At 41.7% G+C, this 19,433-nt stretch overlaps 1 protein-coding gene across 1 annotated transcript in view; it reads left to right on the forward strand.

Moving 5' to 3' along the window:
• Positions 1–19,316, forward strand: part of URB1 (URB1 ribosome biogenesis homolog) — a 54,101-nt gene extending 34,785 nt beyond the window's left edge. The window contains 16 exon segments of the mRNA XM_054195972.1: positions 627–685; positions 1,442–1,638; positions 3,320–3,430; positions 3,524–3,587; positions 5,389–5,560; positions 6,121–6,223; positions 10,526–10,686; positions 11,066–11,177; positions 12,149–12,255; positions 12,717–12,860; positions 13,662–13,771; positions 14,659–14,835; positions 15,752–15,993; positions 17,678–18,280; positions 18,916–19,085; positions 19,087–19,316. Of these exon segments, the coding sequence (XP_054051947.1) occupies positions 627–685; positions 1,442–1,638; positions 3,320–3,430; positions 3,524–3,587; positions 5,389–5,560; positions 6,121–6,223; positions 10,526–10,686; positions 11,066–11,177; positions 12,149–12,255; positions 12,717–12,860; positions 13,662–13,771; positions 14,659–14,835; positions 15,752–15,993; positions 17,678–18,280; positions 18,916–19,085; positions 19,087–19,119 (2,565 nt within the window). The 3' untranslated portion in view covers positions 19,120–19,316.
• The last annotated feature ends 117 nt before the right edge of the window (positions 19,317–19,433 follow it).

Raw genomic sequence — 19,433 nt, forward strand, 5'->3', positions numbered from 1 at the left:
ATTGGTTGTACAGGACAGGAGTCTTGCAGGACCTCAGGAGCTGCCTCATAATATTCGTCCTGATGGTGTTCGCAGGCCTGACAAGGTTAGCACCTGCCACTACTGGGACAGCTGGCAGTCTTCTTAAAACTTGTTGTTTATTGTGGTTTATAGCATTTCAGGGAAGATCATTTTTTGTAAGTAACACATACACCCAGCCACCCCTATTTGCCACATGCAAACGTTGCTTAGCTTATATACATTGTAGGTACATAAAAACCTTGTACCTGAGTCTTTTGCTTTGACTTGCTGGCTTTTTATTCCTTTCACACTTTGGGAGTGTGAAGAGTTTCAAGACGCTGGGTCTTTTGGTACCTACAGACCAGCTTGCTTTTTGATTGCATACAGTCCATATGCTCCCTTGATCCCAGGACCAACAAAACAAGACTTGCGGTTTCATTTGAATGAGGAGGTAGGATTGTTGTATCCAGGAGCTTTCTTCCCTGTTATCCGTTGATCATCCCACCTGGGTGTTTGTCTTGCATGTTGTTAGCATGTCTGTTGAATGGAAATGGCTGGCCTTCATGATCTGTAGAAGCTCTGTGCGCTAATTGTAAACAATGTGTTTTTACTTACGACATGCACAGCGCTTTGTCGAAGAAGTGGACCCAGATGACTGGTACAGCTTTGTGAAGACGGGACTCAAGTAAGTAATTTTGAGATGCACCAAAGGTGCTGTTGGGGGTGCAGTTCTCTTCACTTGGCGTTGTCCTGCATTTTATTGGAAAAACTCTGTCTCACTTGAATTCAGTCAGATTTGATGGTGCTCCTTGTTTGTCAGGGTGCACTTTATGTCGCATCTGCTGGCTTCATTGGAGCCTGAACCTGCACAACTGCAGGCAGATTTGGATTTTGTGCTCCAGTTAGCATAACTAACATAGCTAAGTGGATAGCTGGACTAGCTTCTTTTCAGCTGGCATAAAGAAGCTTTATGCTGGTATAACTTCTTTTCTTTTTATTTAAGATATTTCTTAAATACAATTCATGTGAAAACAGAATCAGATATTTCACTTTTCCATTTAAACCATTTAAATAAAGGAAATAAAAAATAGGTTAGGATAATCTTAGCTTCTGTGGAGGTGGAAGTGTTAATCTGAAGGGTTTCTTTCTGAAGGGTTAGTAAGCAAATTTTAATCCTTTATTAAGATCAGTGCAGCTACAAGTGTGACTGTGTGTTGATTCTCCTTTATTTTTTATGATTAAGATACCGGTATATCTTAAAAAGACTTAAATCGAAACAGCTCAGGAAAAGAGGTGCATGTGTTTTCATTTTCCTTAATTTGCTTTGGTTTTACTAAGTTTGCTTTCTCTGCAAGTTTTCATATCTTAAACAGATTTTTTTCAAGCAGATTTCCTTGGGTTTTGTTGGGGTCTGACTTTTCTGTGATCCTTGCTTCTAAAGGTACCGCTACAGAAATGAAGCATTTTTGAAAGTCCTGAACGTTGCTATTCAGTTATTATACAAAAAAGAATCCTCACTTAGTCAGAGATTACTCAAGCTCTCCAAACTTCACATGATGGTCACGCAGCACTCTCTATTTTTGTCAGCCATACTGAGGTCAAGAGAAGACGATGGCATGAACATCCAGACGACAAGAGGTATTTTTTTATCATCTTCTTCCTTTTAACTATATTTAGTAATCTTGTCTTCCTTGCGTTATAGTTTATCCATCCAGTAACCTATCCACCTACATGTACTTGCGGAGCTATTAAACAATTCCAGAATATTAGCATTTAGTTTTTAATTATAGCTCTACTTGGATCCAAATGTTGCATTTGGTTTATGGCTGCCAGTTTTAAAAACTTAGGTTTTCTAAATCTACTGAAAAGGTGGGTTTGGGTTTTTTTGTTTGGTCGGTTTTTAACCCTGTTGAAATCTTGAATTGATTCTTTTGGTTTCTGCAAGGTTGTTAGTGTAAGATCACTTGTAGGTGCAGATAGGTTCATTTAGAAACGTATGTGATGTTTAAACGTATTTTAAAATAGGTTGATGCAGAAGATTTTAAGTTGATTTTGCAAGTTGTATAAGAAATGTTAATTTAATCGATGTGTATTTCATACTGCAACCATTCATGAGGAGTATCCTTCCATGAGTAATATAAATTGAGTGCTAGTTCATGTGTAGGATTGGCTTTGTTTCTTCGTCTCTGCCAACTGAAATACTGCCTGACCTTGAACCAATCATTTAATCTACATATACCTCAGCTTTTTCCCCCTCTGCAGGGCTTTGAGATTCAGTGAATCTGTGAGCAACACGTAAACAAACTTTAAAGTTTTAAATCACCTAAGATGAGCAAAAAGCTCTTGTGAAGTCACAAATTTAGTGAAATTAAAAATAAGTAATAGATTTTGCTGCATACTGTTTGTGTTTTACCTTTTGAATGTATTTCTGTAGAGCAGCAAGATGGATTATTTGGGGCTAACTTCAGTAATTCAGAAACTTGGTGTCAAGAGTGCCTTTATTCAGGCTGTTGTCTTTATGATCTGTTTTCTTTTGACATACATTTTATATTCCTGTAGATATTAAGGGAAAAAGGCCATGCCTTTTCAGATACTGGGAGTAAAGAAATCTGAATTCAGGTCTTGAATCTGCCACAGATACCCTGTTTGCCTTTGAGTAACCTGATCGCTTAATTGATCTGTTTGCCAGCTAGTTATAAAATAAAGGTGGATAATTTTTGTATGCTCCAGGACAGAGTTGCTATAGCTTGCTAATGAATTGGATTCTGCCGTGATGATCCCTGTTTAAATGCACAGTGTAGAAGAATTTTTATAAGTTACTGCAGCTGGGGTGCAAACTTATGAGTTCTAGCTGTAACTTCTTGAGTAGCTTGGGGAGGTTGCTGGGACGTCTGTCTCCACTCTGTGCAACTCCTGAGTTAGTTTAAGGTGCCTTCTTGGGAGGGGAGGGAGCTGTGGTATGGTAGGATAGGGTATAGCACTTCTTTTTAACCTGAGAGCAAATGTGTACACGTGGAAAATTTCTGCAGGGTAATGTGCTACATTGTGGACCTCACCTCACAATAACATTTGTACATCCAGCTTGGAAATACTGTTTTAACTTCTTCATAAAAAGTTGTTCTACTTGCATGAAATGCATCGTAATCATCCTTTAGTGTAGTTGAGGAAATGGTTTTGGTATTATAGAGGTAGATCTTGATATAAAATGTACAGTACTGTGTATGCATCTATTTAGAGAGGGTATATGTGTGTAGGGGTATTTATATACGCACTATCTAACCGAGAGAGCAATGAAGGTAAAGCTGTGTGTTTATTTCAGAGGCCTTGGTGGATATATTGCTGACAGTTGTGAAACTCAGCCCTTCTCTCTGTGAGAGCAGTCACCTTGCCGTGTTGCTGGGTGCCTATGGGGCTACACTGAGTGCTGTAGGTAAGTGAGTTAGCCTGAGAAAGGTACTTCCTACTAGATCTTGGGTTTTCATCTTCATAGGTGCCTGACTTTGGGTTTCATCTTGTTTTTTAGATCAGAAGGTACTGCTACTGCTTCAGTTGTATGAGAAGAATAATCAAAGTCTTATAAGTTCCAGGTAAGCTGACCACCTTCCTTTGTTCAGCTAACTACATACAAACAAGCAGTCTCACAGCTGGCATTTTTCCAGGGTCTTATTTTTAACTGAGGTAAACAGCGAGCAAGGTTAAACCTAGAGGTGAATGTTGCTTTTGGGAACATTTTTCCTATGTATTTCCTACTCTTAATGCAATTCTCATGTGTTGCCCAAACTTCTGGGTATCTGTGGGTTGGGTGAGGGACTCTCTCATTTCAGTAGTCCCTCACTCTCCATAGTAAGAACCCATTATAGGGATTTTATCACAGATAAAGGCCAAAGCCCAGGTTGCTAGCGTAGCACACCTTCCCCTTTCCTTGTTCCCTTGGCATACAGGGTTTGCCACCCAGCACAGCCCTTGCCCTTTTCAATGATCTTTCCCCTGTATGCGTGATACTCAGCTCTGGCGCTTTGCTGGAGAGGAGAGGAATATGCCAGTGGATGACTGAGTGTATAACCTCTTGCATTAACACGTGTTGTTAGTTTTGGGATATTAACATGGTATCAATGCCTGCTTTGTCTTTCACCAGTCTGAACTGCATCTCTCCTTATAGCGCAGCCATGCACATCTACATCTTCATGCTTCATAAGAGAGAACCATGTATTGTATAAAATAAGCAAGTTTCTTTTCAGGCTCTGTGCCCAAGCAGTCCACAGGGAGGTCTGTTGTTGGTAACAGTTAGTTCTTACAGACACTGCTGGTTTTGCTCTGCCTTGCTCAAATGCACTTTTCTGTCTTTGAAGCATGGGCATAAATGTTAACAGCAATGCAAGAGTACCGGTTCAGGCATCTGGAGCAGGACAGGACTCTGAATTAAGAACCTCCTGTAGCTTTGTCTGAGAATGTAGATAATCCTTGCAGCCTGTGAAGGGGGACAGGAAATGAAGGTTCTTCTTAGCACGGAATTGAAGTAGTTTCCAGAAGCCAGGGCTCTGGTACTAGACACATCTTGCATAAATCTTTACTGAAAGCATTTGCAAATGAGAGGGTGTTATGCGAGGAAGAGGCTGATTTCAGAGGTAGTTAGGTCCCAAAACTTTTGTAGCCCTTTTAAAGGAAAAACAATTTCATACTATGCTCTGAAGTGAATTGGTAGCCAGACACTTGGTTATACTTGATGCCAGCACAGAAGAGTTTGAGTGAATATCCAGGAAAAGTGCTGTACATGTAACCCAGCAGAGCCCAAATTGTGTCACAAATGGGAGCCTTCAGGTTCTGGTTGATAAGAAGCCTAATACCGTTGCTCCAGCTGCCTCACTGACACTAAGGCGTGCTCCTGGCAGTACCCACATAATAAATGACGATATCAATAGCACTTAAAGCACAATAGCAAAGTAGGTGGGGTCTAAGGAGCAACTCGGGGGAGGAGAGTAAGGATTTATGTTTTATTGAACTACAGTGAAGCTGGTTTGAAATACTGATTGCATTTGAGACAACCATGTCTCACCAGGTCTTGATCACCATCTCTTCATGCAGCTGCTTATTGTATTTACCTGCATTTATAGCCTAAATAAAAAAAGTGTTCTTTCTGAGAAGGTAAGTTCTGATTTGGACTAACAGGGTAGCAAATAGTTAATGAGACACCCTCAGACTGAATTTGAAAAGCTTTTGGATGGATGAAAAAGGTGTTGCCAGGGAAACGAGTTCTAGTTTCAAGTTCCCACAGGATAATAAGTACAAGTGAAAGGAAAATTTAAATACTAATTTATATCCTCTGTAATTGCTTTTCACTCAGTGCTAGCAGTTTGTTGAGTAATGCCTTTACTTCTAACGATGTTTAAGAATGCTGCTATGGGGTCCAGCTGCTGTGGAGCATCACAAGACTTGCAAGAGTCTAGGGAAGTCACTATGGCAGCAACCAAGCATGGAGGAGATTCTGTGTCTGCTAGATCGTGAAAAGATGATGAAGACAATTCTGTCTTTCCCTCAGCATCGCCGTCTTCTGTCATCACAGGTGCTTGGGTTCAGACTGATGAACTGTCCTTCTTTTGATGTAGAAAAAAAGCCTTTTGCTTTAGTCATTTCTTTCTTGCATTCGTGTAACATATTGCAATTTATTTACATCAGGAGAGCAATTTAAATTCATAGGAGATCTGGGATTAATTATTTAGGAGCACTTTTCAGATGAATTGCAATGTATGGACCACATCTTGTTGGCAGGTGTGATTGTGCAGCATTGCAAAGATTGCCATGTATAAGTGAGACCAGAATTTGACTTTTAAACATTTGTTAAATTTGACTGTCCAGGGATCCACTAACAATGGGCTCTTCAGTCTTTCATACAGTTTACTAACATGCTTCTATATCTGTTTGTGCTAGTCAGAAGAAATAATTTTGGAACCCTGGTAGTGAAAGCCAGATTTAAACACAAGCATGTCTCACCCTGTGTTGCGTTATATTTTGCAAGGTTTAGTATTGGTTTCTTTATAATGGGATGAGGTCGTTGGGGAAGTTTGAAACCAAGCTGGAAATCGGTGTTGTTCTGTACAAATACTGGTTTGGATTTGGTTTCAGGAGACACAAGAGTCGCTGTATAGAGATGAAACTGTCGAGAATCTTGATGACTTCTACGATCCTTGTTTTCTACTTCAGCTCTTTAGTGAACTGACCAGACCAGGTAAAGTGAATGTTTATCTTTGATATTTAGTGTCATTTGCATGGCTCCATCTGTATCTCCATTAATCTCGATCTAAGAGCTAATACTACAAAGAAATTTGTGCCTGGCTTTGGAGAGAAGAAACATACATCATAAAGACTTTGGTTTTTTTTTTTTTTTTAAAGCACTTTTCCAAATAATGCAATGTATCTTGTGAGATTTGGCTACTCAGAAATAGAGCAATGTAGCAGCAGATAGATGTTCCTGCCAAGCTGCTCTTGTCCAGACGACTAAGTGCTTCCTCATAGTTCTTTCAAATGTAGTGGGTTAACCCTGTGTAGAGGGACTGATCTGCTTATGATGAGGAGAGGTTTTTAAACTGGAACTGGAAGCAGCTTGGAAGAGGCAAAAAGTAGACAAAGATTTATGTTCTGTAATCTGTCGAATAACATTCTGTATATCAAAAACCAGCACAATGTAATTACAAAATATATGAGGGATCACTAGTGAATATTCCCCACTGGAGGGTTGTATTTTTTCTGGTGAATGTGTAGAGCTGTATTCTGCATCAGCTATGGTGTCACAGCAATGTGATGAGCAAAACGGGTACGGGAGAGATGGTACCTTCTGCTGCTACATGCAGTGCCCCACCTGCAGCCGATAGGACTGCTCTGATCTGAGGCTGCTTTTGTGGCTGAGTTTTTGGGAGCAGTAATCGTCTCCTTTCAGCTATGCTCTCAGTGGGAGCTGCGCAGAGGTAGGGCAGGTTGGAGACTCCGTCCTGCAACGTTGGAGTTCTCTGGGCATAAACCAGAAGCCACCATTGCTGGGGAAGGGTGAAAGTTGTTTCCTGACCAGAGTGAATCTCTGCAGGGGTATTGATTTCTGTGAGGAACACTGAATTGACTGAAGATCTGGCCTACTACAGGCTGTGGTTATAGTATCGGGAAACTTCAGCCAACTCATTTTCCATCAGAGATGCATGGGGCCATTGTGTGTCATGAATAGGCCTGTGCTCAGAATTGTTGGAAAGTTTGACGAGATCTACATGGTGCTTGAAAACTAGCTGCTTAGACTCGCTTTTCTTGTTTGATATGACCCTGCTTTGCATATGCCTGTCCCTGCTGTACGTCAAAGGCACACTGGCTATTTAGAGAGCCCTTAAGGTAAAAGTGAAACAAGGATCATAAAGAATTTCCTAACCAGCTCCCTCCCTGTGTTGATGATGGTTAACCACTGTGCAGTTACAGCTGGATTTGGCTTTCTACAACAATGGCGTCCGAAGCAACTGGCAGGCTGATAACTGCCTTTCAGTGAAATCATACTTATGGTCCTTCTTTGTTCACCTGTACCCTTATAGTGCAGCACCTGTGTCTTTTGTGTGTTCTTAGCCTATACTTAGCTATAGTTGTAAACCACGCTGTATAATTTTGACAGCAGTAAAAAGAATTGTCTTTTAGTCTACTGAGGGGAAAAAAAAGGTACAAGAACTATTTGGTGTTTTGCAGTAGGGTAGATCTTAGACAATCCAGTTAATGCTGGGTCTTTGGGATTGTTATTGATGAAGAGCATGGACAGCCAGTGTCTTTTGAAACTGGGTGTAATAGTTGGAAAACACACTGCTGTCATGCACCTGTCAGCATCCCCTGGACGCCACCACCTTAACTGGTGGGAGGCATTCGGTAACTGTTGGTCAGCCTCGGCAACACTACAGTCAGCCAGCGAGGACAACCGCTTCTGTGGGAAGCAGTGGGGTTGAGGGATCTCTTGCACATCGTGCTCTTGTGGAGCTGTGGAGGCAGTGGCTATCCTGACATAGACTGACTCTGCTTTTCCCCTCTCCACTTTTAGTTTTCTGCTCCATGCCGAGTGAGAGTCTGCGTCCTAAGAGGGGCATTTTTAAAGGGCCGGAGTGATTTATGAGTTCAAGTCCCATGGTGCTCCTAAACCATGTCATCTGCTCTTGGAATTCTCAGTTCCTCTTTATTTATTTGCTCTGTGTGCTGGCTGCACAGTGCCCTGGGCACAGATGTTATATAACTGCTGAATTTATAAACATAGACTTATTGCATGGTGTTTAATGCTCGCTGAGTAAAAAGTGAGTCTGGAGCTGGGAAGATAGCAAGTTCTGTCTAACTTTAGCTCTGATAAGCATCTTGTGGAAATCTTTTCCATCGTGGTTCTCAATGTAAACAAACTGTATGTCAGACATAGAATTAACTTTTTTGTTTTAATAATAGCTTGTTATTTTATGTTAGTTGTTGAACGCATTCTCTAAGGTCAGCTGGATGGAAAATATTTCCACTGCATCTTTTCAGTGAAAGAAAGTTTTCCAAATAAATCTTTCTGTGACCAGCATGAACTTTACTGCTGAAGTGAGGACCTTGGATTTCACTATGTGGTGCCACCGCATAAAATTATCCACTTTGTCTAGTTGGTGTACATTAGTAGTTCTCAAGAACTGCAGTCTGAAGGAGAGCCATTTGGTGGCTTGCTGCGAAAGGGTGTACAACACATATCTGATCCCGTTCAGAACAGGGGTTGTATAGGCCAGGGCTATGTGTGATATGTCCATAGGTGATGGAGAATCCACTTCAGGGTTTTAGATCATCTTTGCATGTTCCCTTCGGATTCAACAGAAAGCATCCATTTCCCAGTGCTTACCTCGCACCCTTGCATCTTGCCTGAAGAGTGGGAAGTGCAGAATTGCTTTTCCACAGGCAGAAGGTAGCAGAAGGCATAGATTAGGTGTCTCTCTGGGCTCTGCTTCTGTTTCTCCTGCCCTGTTTTTGCTTCTCCTCTTTGACAGTCAGGTGGTGGCCTTACCCAGTGCCTGGAAGTAGAGGCGGGTAGAGCTGTATCTGTACAAACTCTGGTGATGTGAGAGGTATCCCGTTATAACAAACGAGGGATCTTTCCTGAGGAGTTTTGCATTACGCCAGTTAAACTTGATGTGTTTTGATGAGCAGTGGTGTAGGGAAGTGTACAGTAATTGCTAGTATTGAAATAACTTGTAAAACCACTCACTGAAAAGATCCGTTATTGCAATTCAGCAATGCCTTTTCTTTGGTCCCGTAGCAGTGGGCTGGTTGGGAGGCAGTGCTCGGAGGTGGAGACCCTGCTGTTGCCAGGCCCATAACTAGCAGAGCTGAGTGTGGAACTGCCAAGCATGAAATTGAAGTAGAAGTTCTGGCAGTTGAGGAAAAGCTGAGAGAAACAGCCCAGCTTCTCGTGCAGGGACATAAATAGTCTGTGATTTTTACATAAATATATGTATTTTAGTTGTGGGTGGGTGGTGGTGGGGGAGGAAATCAGTGGACCAAATATAAGTACTTGTCAGTAGGACTACAGCCTCTTCTTAAATAGGAATATTTGTTTCTCAGAAACTTCCTCCTGATTGTGAATTACAAGAAAATATGTGAATATTGTTGCTAAACTCAGAACCACAATGCATTTGCACTTTAGCTGGTAAAATACAACTGAGGTGCTGTTGTATTCCATTACTGGTGAATAGAATAGAAATAGCACAAGAGATACTCCAGAGGTTTTACATCAAGTCGTTTGTAGCCATCAGTGGGTAGAAATGGCACAAGCTCTTCAAAACATATGGCCCTTAAATGAGAAAGTCTAAATCCTGGTGGCAAAATGCTATGGAAGATAAATGTTAAGATTCAAGGGTGTGTTTTCTATTTGGCTACTTACTGTTAATTACTGGATTTTGTTTGTCCCAGAAGGGCATAGGATTACAGGTTACTACTTTGCTTGGGGCATACCTTACCGGCAGAATTGCTCATGCCTGCATGGTAACAACTGGTGGGGCTAATGGCTTATTCATATATTCTTCTGTCCAATCTATTACAGAAGCTCTTTAGTGCAGATAGGTTTTTCATTGGCAACACTTATCCTTCTTTCAGGCACAGACTAATCAAGTGCCCAGAAAATGTTTTGAGGAGGAGAATTTTCCCTCTTGTTCTTCTTTGTACTTGACTTTCCTGAAACAGTGAGACATGTAATGCCTTTACAGAATTTACTCCTAACTTTGCATGGTCTAGCAGGCAGAATCGTCTCTGTAAATGAGAATAACCACATTAATTTCAGCTCAGAATTCCTGTTCAGAGTGACTTGCAGAACGCCTTTGCTAGCTGAAGGAGCTTTCAGCACGTGGTGAAGTAATTGTAGCCTTCAGCGTGCAGTGAAGACCTAGAAGTTGGTGTTTATGAATAGAAGTTTTGCTAAGGATTATAAAGTATATAACAGCACTATGACGTGTCAATGTAATGCACTGGGTGTTTTTCTTTGTTTTTTTCCCCTCTTCCCACACAGAGTATGTAGTGGCATGTCACAAGTTTGTCGAGGTCAATGCCCTGGGTCTAACAGTAGCTGCCCTCAGCAGCTATGATTCCAACATGAGAGCGGCCGCGTATTTTGTCCTGGCTTCCTTTCGTTCTCATCTGGAAGGAGCTCGCTTTCGAGAGAAGAGTCAGGTAAGACTGAGCTCAGTTGATAGTTTGCCAGGTTAGACATTTTAGCTTGTGGAGACTTATGGGAGAGTTGCTGCTTTACCCATCCATCTACGTGCACATGGTGAGAGGGGTAAAAGAAGCTTTATATCCTCTATTCCATTGTTTCTACTCTATAGCTTTGTGTTTCCTCCTGTTTTAATCAATGGGCAGAAAAAGGAGGGAAAGTGCATTTTAGAAATTCTGAGGAATTTTATTTGTAGGAATGGAATTCCTGATGGGACTGGTATTTGATTTATGGCCTGTGACATATCCTAAAAGCTTATTTATGTATTCATGCTGTCCTGTTGTATTCGTTTGGGTTATGATTCAAGCTTTTCTCCCCTGGGCTCTTGTACTGTAGTTGGTGTATCTCTTGGATGCTGTGCAAAATGGAATCGGGCAGCCGAACCTCAGATTTACCTTCTCTTTGACCCTCTACATTGCTCGTGTGGCGCAGCAGATTCTGAAGCCAGGTACTGTAACATCCTGTGCCTGTTGAACCCCTGGAGTGAGTCGCTCTGCGTGTCCTTGACTGATAGTGGAAGATGAGATAGCTGTGACACTGGTAGGAGCTGTGAATTATGCTGTCCTGTGTTTCAAAGAAAAACTTTCAATGCTTGTGTAGACTGCTTTACTGGAGAAGTGGGAAGCGCCATTTTGCTTTGAGTACAAAACCAAGCTGATCCATGAGGGATAAAGCCACTGCGTCCTCATAATTTTGAGGTGGAGATGAGCAGAGGGCTAGATGAGCGAAACTAGATGAGTGTGTGGGTCCTGTTCAGAGTAGGTTGGCCCAAGTGACCTTTTGTCCTTAGACACTGAACCAATGTAAGTCACTGTTGCAAAGGAAAATCATAGCAACGGGGAGTAGTTCAGGTTGGACGGGATCTTGTGAGGTTAACTAAAACCCAAATCAGGGCCAGCTATGAGGGTAGACTACTTTGCTCAGGGCTTTATCCTAGAAAACCTCCAGACCTCTAGGCTGATCTAGAAAGCCTCCAAGCATTTGGGGACTGTACAGTCCCTCTGGACAACCTGATCCACTGCTCATGGGAGACATGTCTGGTCTGTAGGTTAAAAATTATGATTGGCTAACGTGAAGTGTTAGGCTTGATATGTGGAGAGATTTGCCTCTTACTTTACTGTAGATTTCTGTTTTGTCAATGAGGTACCATTGGATTGGCTGAAATCGGAGCCATGTTGAATGTTTATCTTCTCACCTGCTTTGTGCACGCTCTGAATAAGCTTTTCATTTTGGGGAGGAGAAGAGGAGGGACAGACAACAATATCATCAGCCTTAAAGCAGAAGGCCTCGCTGTATTTAAATGTGCTGTTCTGACAGCTAGCTGAAACACTGCAAAATACAGGTTCCATTTATTTTTCTGTATGGTTGTGTATTGTGGACATTGTTCTCCTCCGTAATAACCATTATTTCTCTTCACAGAGGAGCACATGTATATGAGGGTAAACAGGTTCCTTCTGTCACACCAGTATTTGGACCTGAGGAAAGTACCAGGGTTTTTCCAGCTTTTCTACAGTTTTGATTTGGAGGTAACGTTAGAATCCTATCTTAGGTATCCACTAATTCTTCAGAAAATAATAGAAAAAAAAGCTATAAAAGTGCAACAAAATCTTTTTCTTCTATAGGTAATTAATTAGAGGCATATTTGTTTTGTTTTATATTTGAATTAGAAATATTATTTCTGGGTTTCTTTGTTGCTTTTGGTTTTTTTTAATAGTAACGCATAATGAAATCATGAGTTGTGCTGTGTGTGCTCTGTAAGCACAACAAACAGAATGTTCTGAAGTTGCATTATCAGTGCGTATTTGGGCTGCAGAGTAACTTCCTGATGGTTGTTATTGATTAAATTTGATAGGGATGAAAAGTGAGAAGTCCAGAAAAAGCTGTTCAGGGCTGTGCTGGCACTCTCAGGGAACCATGTTTTTTGTTCTCTTATGAGCAGGCATTACTTTGCAATGCCTGATGGTGGTATTTTTCTTATGGCTTCTAGTACAAAACAGAGCGTGAATGGATTCTCAGACTTCTTGGAGAAGGGCTGCGTGATAAATATTGCTACGAGCTTTATGACTACCAGGGGATTTTCCATGTCATTCTTTCCTTTTTCAACAGTCCTTTGTGTGATGAGCGCTCCCAGGTAAGGAAAAAAACCAACCAACCAACCAAACAAAAAAACCCATGCCACCACCACCACACCCCACCCCCTCCCCCCCAAAAACCACAAAAGTTTGCATGGTTTGTAGATCTTAAACAACTACAAAGCAGATAGGAGCAGTTGCCTCTTCCCTTGCCCTCTTGAAAATCTGTTCTTTGTTCATTTTGTGTGTATGTGGAGGCGGAAATAATAGCTTATATCTAAACCAGAGTCACATTCTTGTCCCATGAAATTGGAACAGGTCCCTGCCATAATGGAACCTCACTCAGTTTCATCAGCTGGTGGTCTGGCTCTAGTCGTATTTCTGCTGCTTCATGGAAGATATTGCAGACACTGCAGTTTTGTTCTTACGGTCAGGGCATTTGCTTTTTTAGGTCTCCGTATTCCCTAATCAGCACGTTACCTGTACGGTGCTTTAGTAGGCAGAAAACTCACATGCCAGAAGCTCTCATGTTCATAAGCATCCACCCTGAGAAATGCAGTCTGTTACAAGCATCTCAGTTAGGTATCAAAATCTTGGACAAAAAGAGAAAATTGTCTTGCTACCTTAAGACTTCTTTTTAAGAGTGGTGTCTGTCTGTATGAAGCCTTGCAAAGAGAATGTCTTTTCTTCTCTGGGGTTGCTGAGAACATGCGGTGTTTGGTAATACATTTTAACTTTGAGCTGATCAGATCCCAGATACCAGTCAGATTGCTAATTATATCCTTCTGAAAGATTGATAATAATTAGATCCTGACTCTGTTCTAATTTTTTAAAAGAACAAATTATATTTTCTGTTTCAGAGTCGTATTCTGGAGATATTACAAAATGCTGCCCGTGTCACCAGAGCTGCCTATTTGCTGATACAAGATCATGGCCTCTTAACCTGGATAGTGCACATTTTAGAGAAAAGGTAACTAGGGAAATACTAGTGCAATGGGAACGATTTTACTGTCCACAGTAGAATAATTATGCAATTGAGTAGGAAAACAAGGGTGACAGATACGGAGATGGCCTGTCAGTGGATGTGACATTTGGCACCTGGGGCCATACTGGCAGGACTTGCTGAACTCTAAAGTGTTCCTTTGTGTTTCTAAAAATCAAGACGCTTCAAGGTTGTAGTAGGAGGGGTGATGCGGTGGGACTTAATGTTTTTGATAATGCTTTCTTGAAAAACTTAGAAAACAAAATGGCACTTTATTTTGTATATATGTGTGTGTGTGAGTATGACACTTTCATTTCAAATACCCACAGTTCACATCCTGCCGTAGGACCTCCTACGCAGTACTTGGTATGATAATGAATTTGAGCTGGCTATAACAGTCCTCCTCCCACATCTTCCTCCTCCCCTTCTCTCCCTCATATATGGTCAGGAACATAACTCATATATGTTTCTACGTCTCTCCTTCATATATGTCTTAGGAACATAACTGCTCTCAAGAAATGGTGGCAATGGTTGCAATGTTATGGAATATGTGGCAGGGCCGCGTAATGAAAGATGCGAGTCAGAAATCACTAGTCTCGTGGGGGGCCGCGATACACTGTAGTGTTTCCCCAGCTGCGGCGTGGCAGGAGGAGGTACTGGGTGTTCTCCTTGTCTGAGGAGGGCGGTAACCAGGGCCTCTGCGTGGCTGGGGCTTCAAAAGGGTGCGCTCTCAGGCCCTGATGGGGTCCTGGCTGAGAGGCACCTATTGCCATTCATGGCTCCAAAAGTGCACTAGAACGTGGTCCCTTCTAGGTGATGGATGGGTTCCTGGTCAGCATCTGCCTTCCAAATGCTTCTTTTATTTTGTTTTTCAGGTTTCTGGAAAACAAGCTGTTAAATAGAATTATTTCCTTACTCCATACTCTGTGGCTAACTAATTTAGGAAGCAAGAGAGAGAGCAAGAATCAGTCCCAGGACAACAGGAAGTTTCTTCCTATTCAGCTTGTGAATGAATTTCTCTATGTTTTAATTGCATTAATCAAGCACATTCGGTAAGTCTTTTTTTTTTTTTTTTTTTTTATGAAGTTCCATCTCATCTTCTGTCCAGTTTGAAATTTGTTAAGGCCAGAAGAATTTCTTGATCTTTGGTAGTTTAATGCTTTTTTTCCCCCCTTCACTTTGAATTTTGAGTAGTGAGTTTTGGTGAGATTTCTTTGATAGGAAGGTTTAGCTGTTTAAATACATGGGGAGTAAAATAGCAGCTGATGCACAGTTACTATCAAGTTCTACATCCTTAATTACTGGCCATTTTTAAGCTACTGTATAGTTTTGTCTTTTTCCTGCTGGATTAGAGCCTGCAGTTAGCCATGCTATTTGCTGCAAGGATCTTTCGTACTCTCCGAAGGTTTAGACTTTCTGTGTCTGTACCATGTCAGCAAATGGTACAAGGAGAAACTGTGCAAAGTTCTACACGACGATGTTAAGAAGGGGTCAGTCTCTTCTCTCCAGATCTTGTGCACTTTACCTGTCTAAGCACAGCAGTTGCAGCAGGGATAGTAGAAAGCAGATGGGTAACCAGTTCCGTTTGCATTCATATGAGCATCTGTAGCTCTTCATGCAGACAAGTATTGCCACAACCTGAAGCAGCTTTGTTTATTTCTGCAAAATTTTGGAAATTCATGCAAAATAAAGACATGTAGGTAAAGCTCCAGACCTCTGTCTTCTTCCTTGGGTGCCATCTGCTTTTGTTATTTACAGGCAGGAGGGCCAAGACTATGTTTCATGGTCTGTTCTGCCAAACACTAATGGAGCAAAGTACTGGGGATTCAGTGAAATGAAACAAAAGTATATGTCTAGAGAACTGCAGGAGAAAACTGTAGGAAGAAGACTGTAAGGAGAAAAAACTCGTACTTATTTTATTAATTAGCATTCGGAAAAATACATGGCTCTTTTGTTTTCTTTTCATAGGACTAATTTGGATCTAGCCAAACTGACTCAGATTTTCAGTACGCTCCATTCCGTGCTGGAATATCGCGCTATAGTTGTTGAGGCCTTCAAAGAAATGAGCCGGTTCACTGTGAACGACAGCGTTCTCTCAAATAAAGAGATCCTGCTGCTGCTGCATAAGTGGAGCGTCATCAAAAAGGACCTGGAACTGCAAGAGGATATGCAGACTCTTGCTCAGAAATACCAAATCAAGGAATTGCTTAGTAAGTACTAAAGTATTTCAGAAAAGTACTGTTGTTGAGGCTGTTACAAGCTAACCATGCAAGTGAGGCAAACTTCATGGAAAGAAGTATTAATAACTTTTGCCAGAAGATCTGATATATCTTGGGGGAGGAGGAATGGAAATGGAAAGCTGTTTTTCAGGTCTTCCTTGTAGTGATTTCTAACTTAAACACAATTTTGGAAACTTTGTAGAAATAGGGTTTTAAAAAGAGAGTGAGCTTTAAAATGAAACTTAGTTGCAGATCTGGCATCAGGCTTTGCAAAATTGTATTCTTAAAAGAAATCTTAAAAAGGTGGTGCTTGGAGGCTTTGTGCTTGAAGATTTGAACCGTTCCGAGTGTGGATGGGGGGATCTAAAAGTGAAAATTGAGTAAAAAAAATAGCAGCAAAGCAAGCGAAAATGAAATAGTTAATTTTTCTTATTGTCATCAGTGTTGGAAGAAAGCAGAAATACATTTGGACTTGTATGACTTCTCTCTTGTTATCTCCGTGAATAAAATGTAGAAGGAACTTTGTAGTGGGAGGTGTTAAACAACACTGATTTCTTGCAAATGCAACAAGTGCGTTTGGTGCATATTAAAACTTCTATAGGTTTCTTTAAACATTCTGTATCAGTTAAACTCATTTTTAAAGTATCACTGTATTTAAGGGATACCATAAAAGCTTTAGTTTTTCTAAAGTTTTTCCATACCCTTCTGATGTCTGTCTGAGGATTTTTAGAGAATTCTAGTGACATCTGCAACTTACTATATGTGAGGTTTAAAAAAAAAAATCTGCTGCTCCAAGCCCTAGCAGCTTATAGTCAGAAATATGGGTCCTTATCTGAATTTATTTTTTTTTTTTCCTGAGGTTGCATTTCAAGAGTTGTCCCCATCCCCCACAGCCCCTGGGAAAAAATGCTGAAATGCATTTAGTTGATTTTAAGCTGCAGAGTGCAACGTAATTGAAATCTCTGATGATTTTCTCAACAACTCCTTGAAGGCAGATAGCCACAAAACGCTTTGTGCAGTATGGTGGTGGCAAAGTGCCATCGCTGCTTGCGAGCTTTGCTGCTCCCGTGACACGGGCAGCATCTAACGGAGGGCAGCCCCCCATAACGAAGCGTGCCTGCCTGTCTCTTCTCTGGCGGTGTGAAAAATTCATGTGCCTTTGGTTGACATCACCTGGCCGGCCGGACGCTCAGCCAGGAGGCGGCTGTGCTGGAGGAGGGCAGATTTTGCTGCTTCAGCCTGTGTCATTCAAAAGCATCGTAGCTGTGCTGGTGTCTCCTTCCACGGGCAGGCGCGTGCTGTGCCTCCGCTAGCCCAGAAGATAGGATTTCTCCTGAGGTGGTGTAAATAATGTAGCCTTACTGGCAAAACTGTAGCTGGCGGACCTCTGAAGTACTGCCATGGCCTCGCTGGGCTTTGGGCCAGGGCCTGGGTAGCATTATTGCTCACCTCAAAGTTAGGCGATCCAGTTTGGAAAAGCGTTTCAGCCTGTGAATCACCGGGAACTGCCTGTAGCCCAATTGCATAGGCTCAATTAGGCTGCTAAATGAGGCTAGCGCTTATCCTTTTAGCAACTGAAACAACACATGATGCCGCCTTTCTTGCATAATTTTTATACCAAGAAAATCCTTTGGAATATCAGATGTTTGTTTTGGTGGTGTTTTTCTTCTCACAGGAAACATTAAAGAAAAGAACAAACCTCAAGCCTCGTCTCGTGCATATCATCACGTTCGAAAAAAGAATAAGATAGAAAGAGAAGACGACGATGCGGAAGCCCTGCAAGTCTCTGAGCTGGAGAAATGCAGAGATCATCTGAATTCCATATTTGCCCATTGGGAACCTGTTTTCCCAGCGTCACCTGCCAAACATCCAGGGGAACCCCTCAAATCTGCTGACCTTGCAGATGAAACGGTCAGTCTTACCTGTGCGTCCATTTACATGGTAACTAAATGGCTCATCAAGTCCATGGTTGAGCACAGCCTCAATACGCAAAATGTTTCATTAACTCTGCGGTGGCTGCAGAATTGTGTCTTGCCGCACCGGCTGGCAGTGCAGGAGATGCTCAGGGATGAGACGCTGAGAAACAACATCTTCAAGTTTTACAGCCGGATCTGTGAGGCCAGCAGTGGGACGGCGGGGCTCTTCCAAGAGCTCTGTTTGTTCAGTTCAATCATGCTGCACCTCATGGAGGCTCAGGGCCTGACCAACAACAGCTTTCATGAACACATGAAAACGTTGTGCCTGTCAGCAATGACGGAAGAGGATGCGAACAAGAAAGGTAACTAGTCCTTTCCTTTTCACTCACGTTACGAGGCGCGAATGGTAGAAAGTAGGTAGTTCGGTGTTATGTTTAATTCCTCAAAAGTCGGAAGTTGGCCTGTGTCTGTTGCGCTTGTCACTTCACAAAGTAAAAGCTGTGTCTTCAGTGGTACGGGTAACGGGTTGGTAGTGCAGAATAGGGTCAAGCTGTAGGGGTTTCTGATAGTACAGCAGGCATACTCCCCCAAAGAAACTGGCCTTTCGAGGATTAAATTGGAGTTTGGTGAGGTATATAAAATGTAATTCCAAGGGGAAAGATAGCCTGCAACAAATGAGCCCGTACGAGTATTGGGTTCTGATCCATACGCTGTTCAATGGTATCATTTGATTGCAAAAACCACAGGTCAGATTTCAGACCTTTTTTATTTATAAAGATATCAGAAGGGCGTGCTAACAAGAAACTGCCGCCTTCTGCTAGTGGGGGGAGGATCATTGGCTTTAGGTGAGCAAAAACCCCACAGATTTTCCATCTAGGAAGAGAATTAGGAAACTATTTTAAAACGTGGGTCTGGAAATAAAATGGTTTGGTTTTGTGTTACTGTGTGGAAATAGAAGAATCTGTGTTCTGATTTTTCTCTGATTTTTCTTCCGCAGCTGTTTGTGTATTCCTGACTTCTGTTTACGTTGGGGACATATGGCTTGGAGCGCAGGAGCCAGATATGTTAATAACCCACGTCAAATTGATCTGCAGTAGTACAGATGATGAATTGGAAACTCATAAACAAGGAGAAGAAACCATTATGCCTCTTTGTAAAACCCTTTACTCGGCTACATTGGGGCATTAATTCAGTGAACTGACACTTAATCTTTAATGTTATGTGCTCTGCCATCGTTGCTGCGAGCCATGAAACCCTGCTGAACTGTTCTCCGTACAAATCTAACTTGCTTTGTCATAAAGATCAATATTTTATTACTGTGTGCAAACTCGGAGGGGGGGAAATTGTATTCGTCATCTCTCAGTGGAACATTAAAGCCATAATTTCCCTTTTCTTGAACAGTATGGGACACTGAATGTTATTTATATCATTTTTATTACAAGCATTTTTAACTTTATGAAGAACCAAAAATGAGGGATTAGTGCATTGCCTCTGGACTGTATTTCAGTCCCCATG

Source organism: Rissa tridactyla, chromosome 1, assembly GCF_028500815.1.
Source record: "Rissa tridactyla isolate bRisTri1 chromosome 1, bRisTri1.patW.cur.20221130, whole genome shotgun sequence".
NCBI classification, from domain to species: domain Eukaryota; kingdom Metazoa; phylum Chordata; class Aves; order Charadriiformes; family Laridae; genus Rissa; species Rissa tridactyla.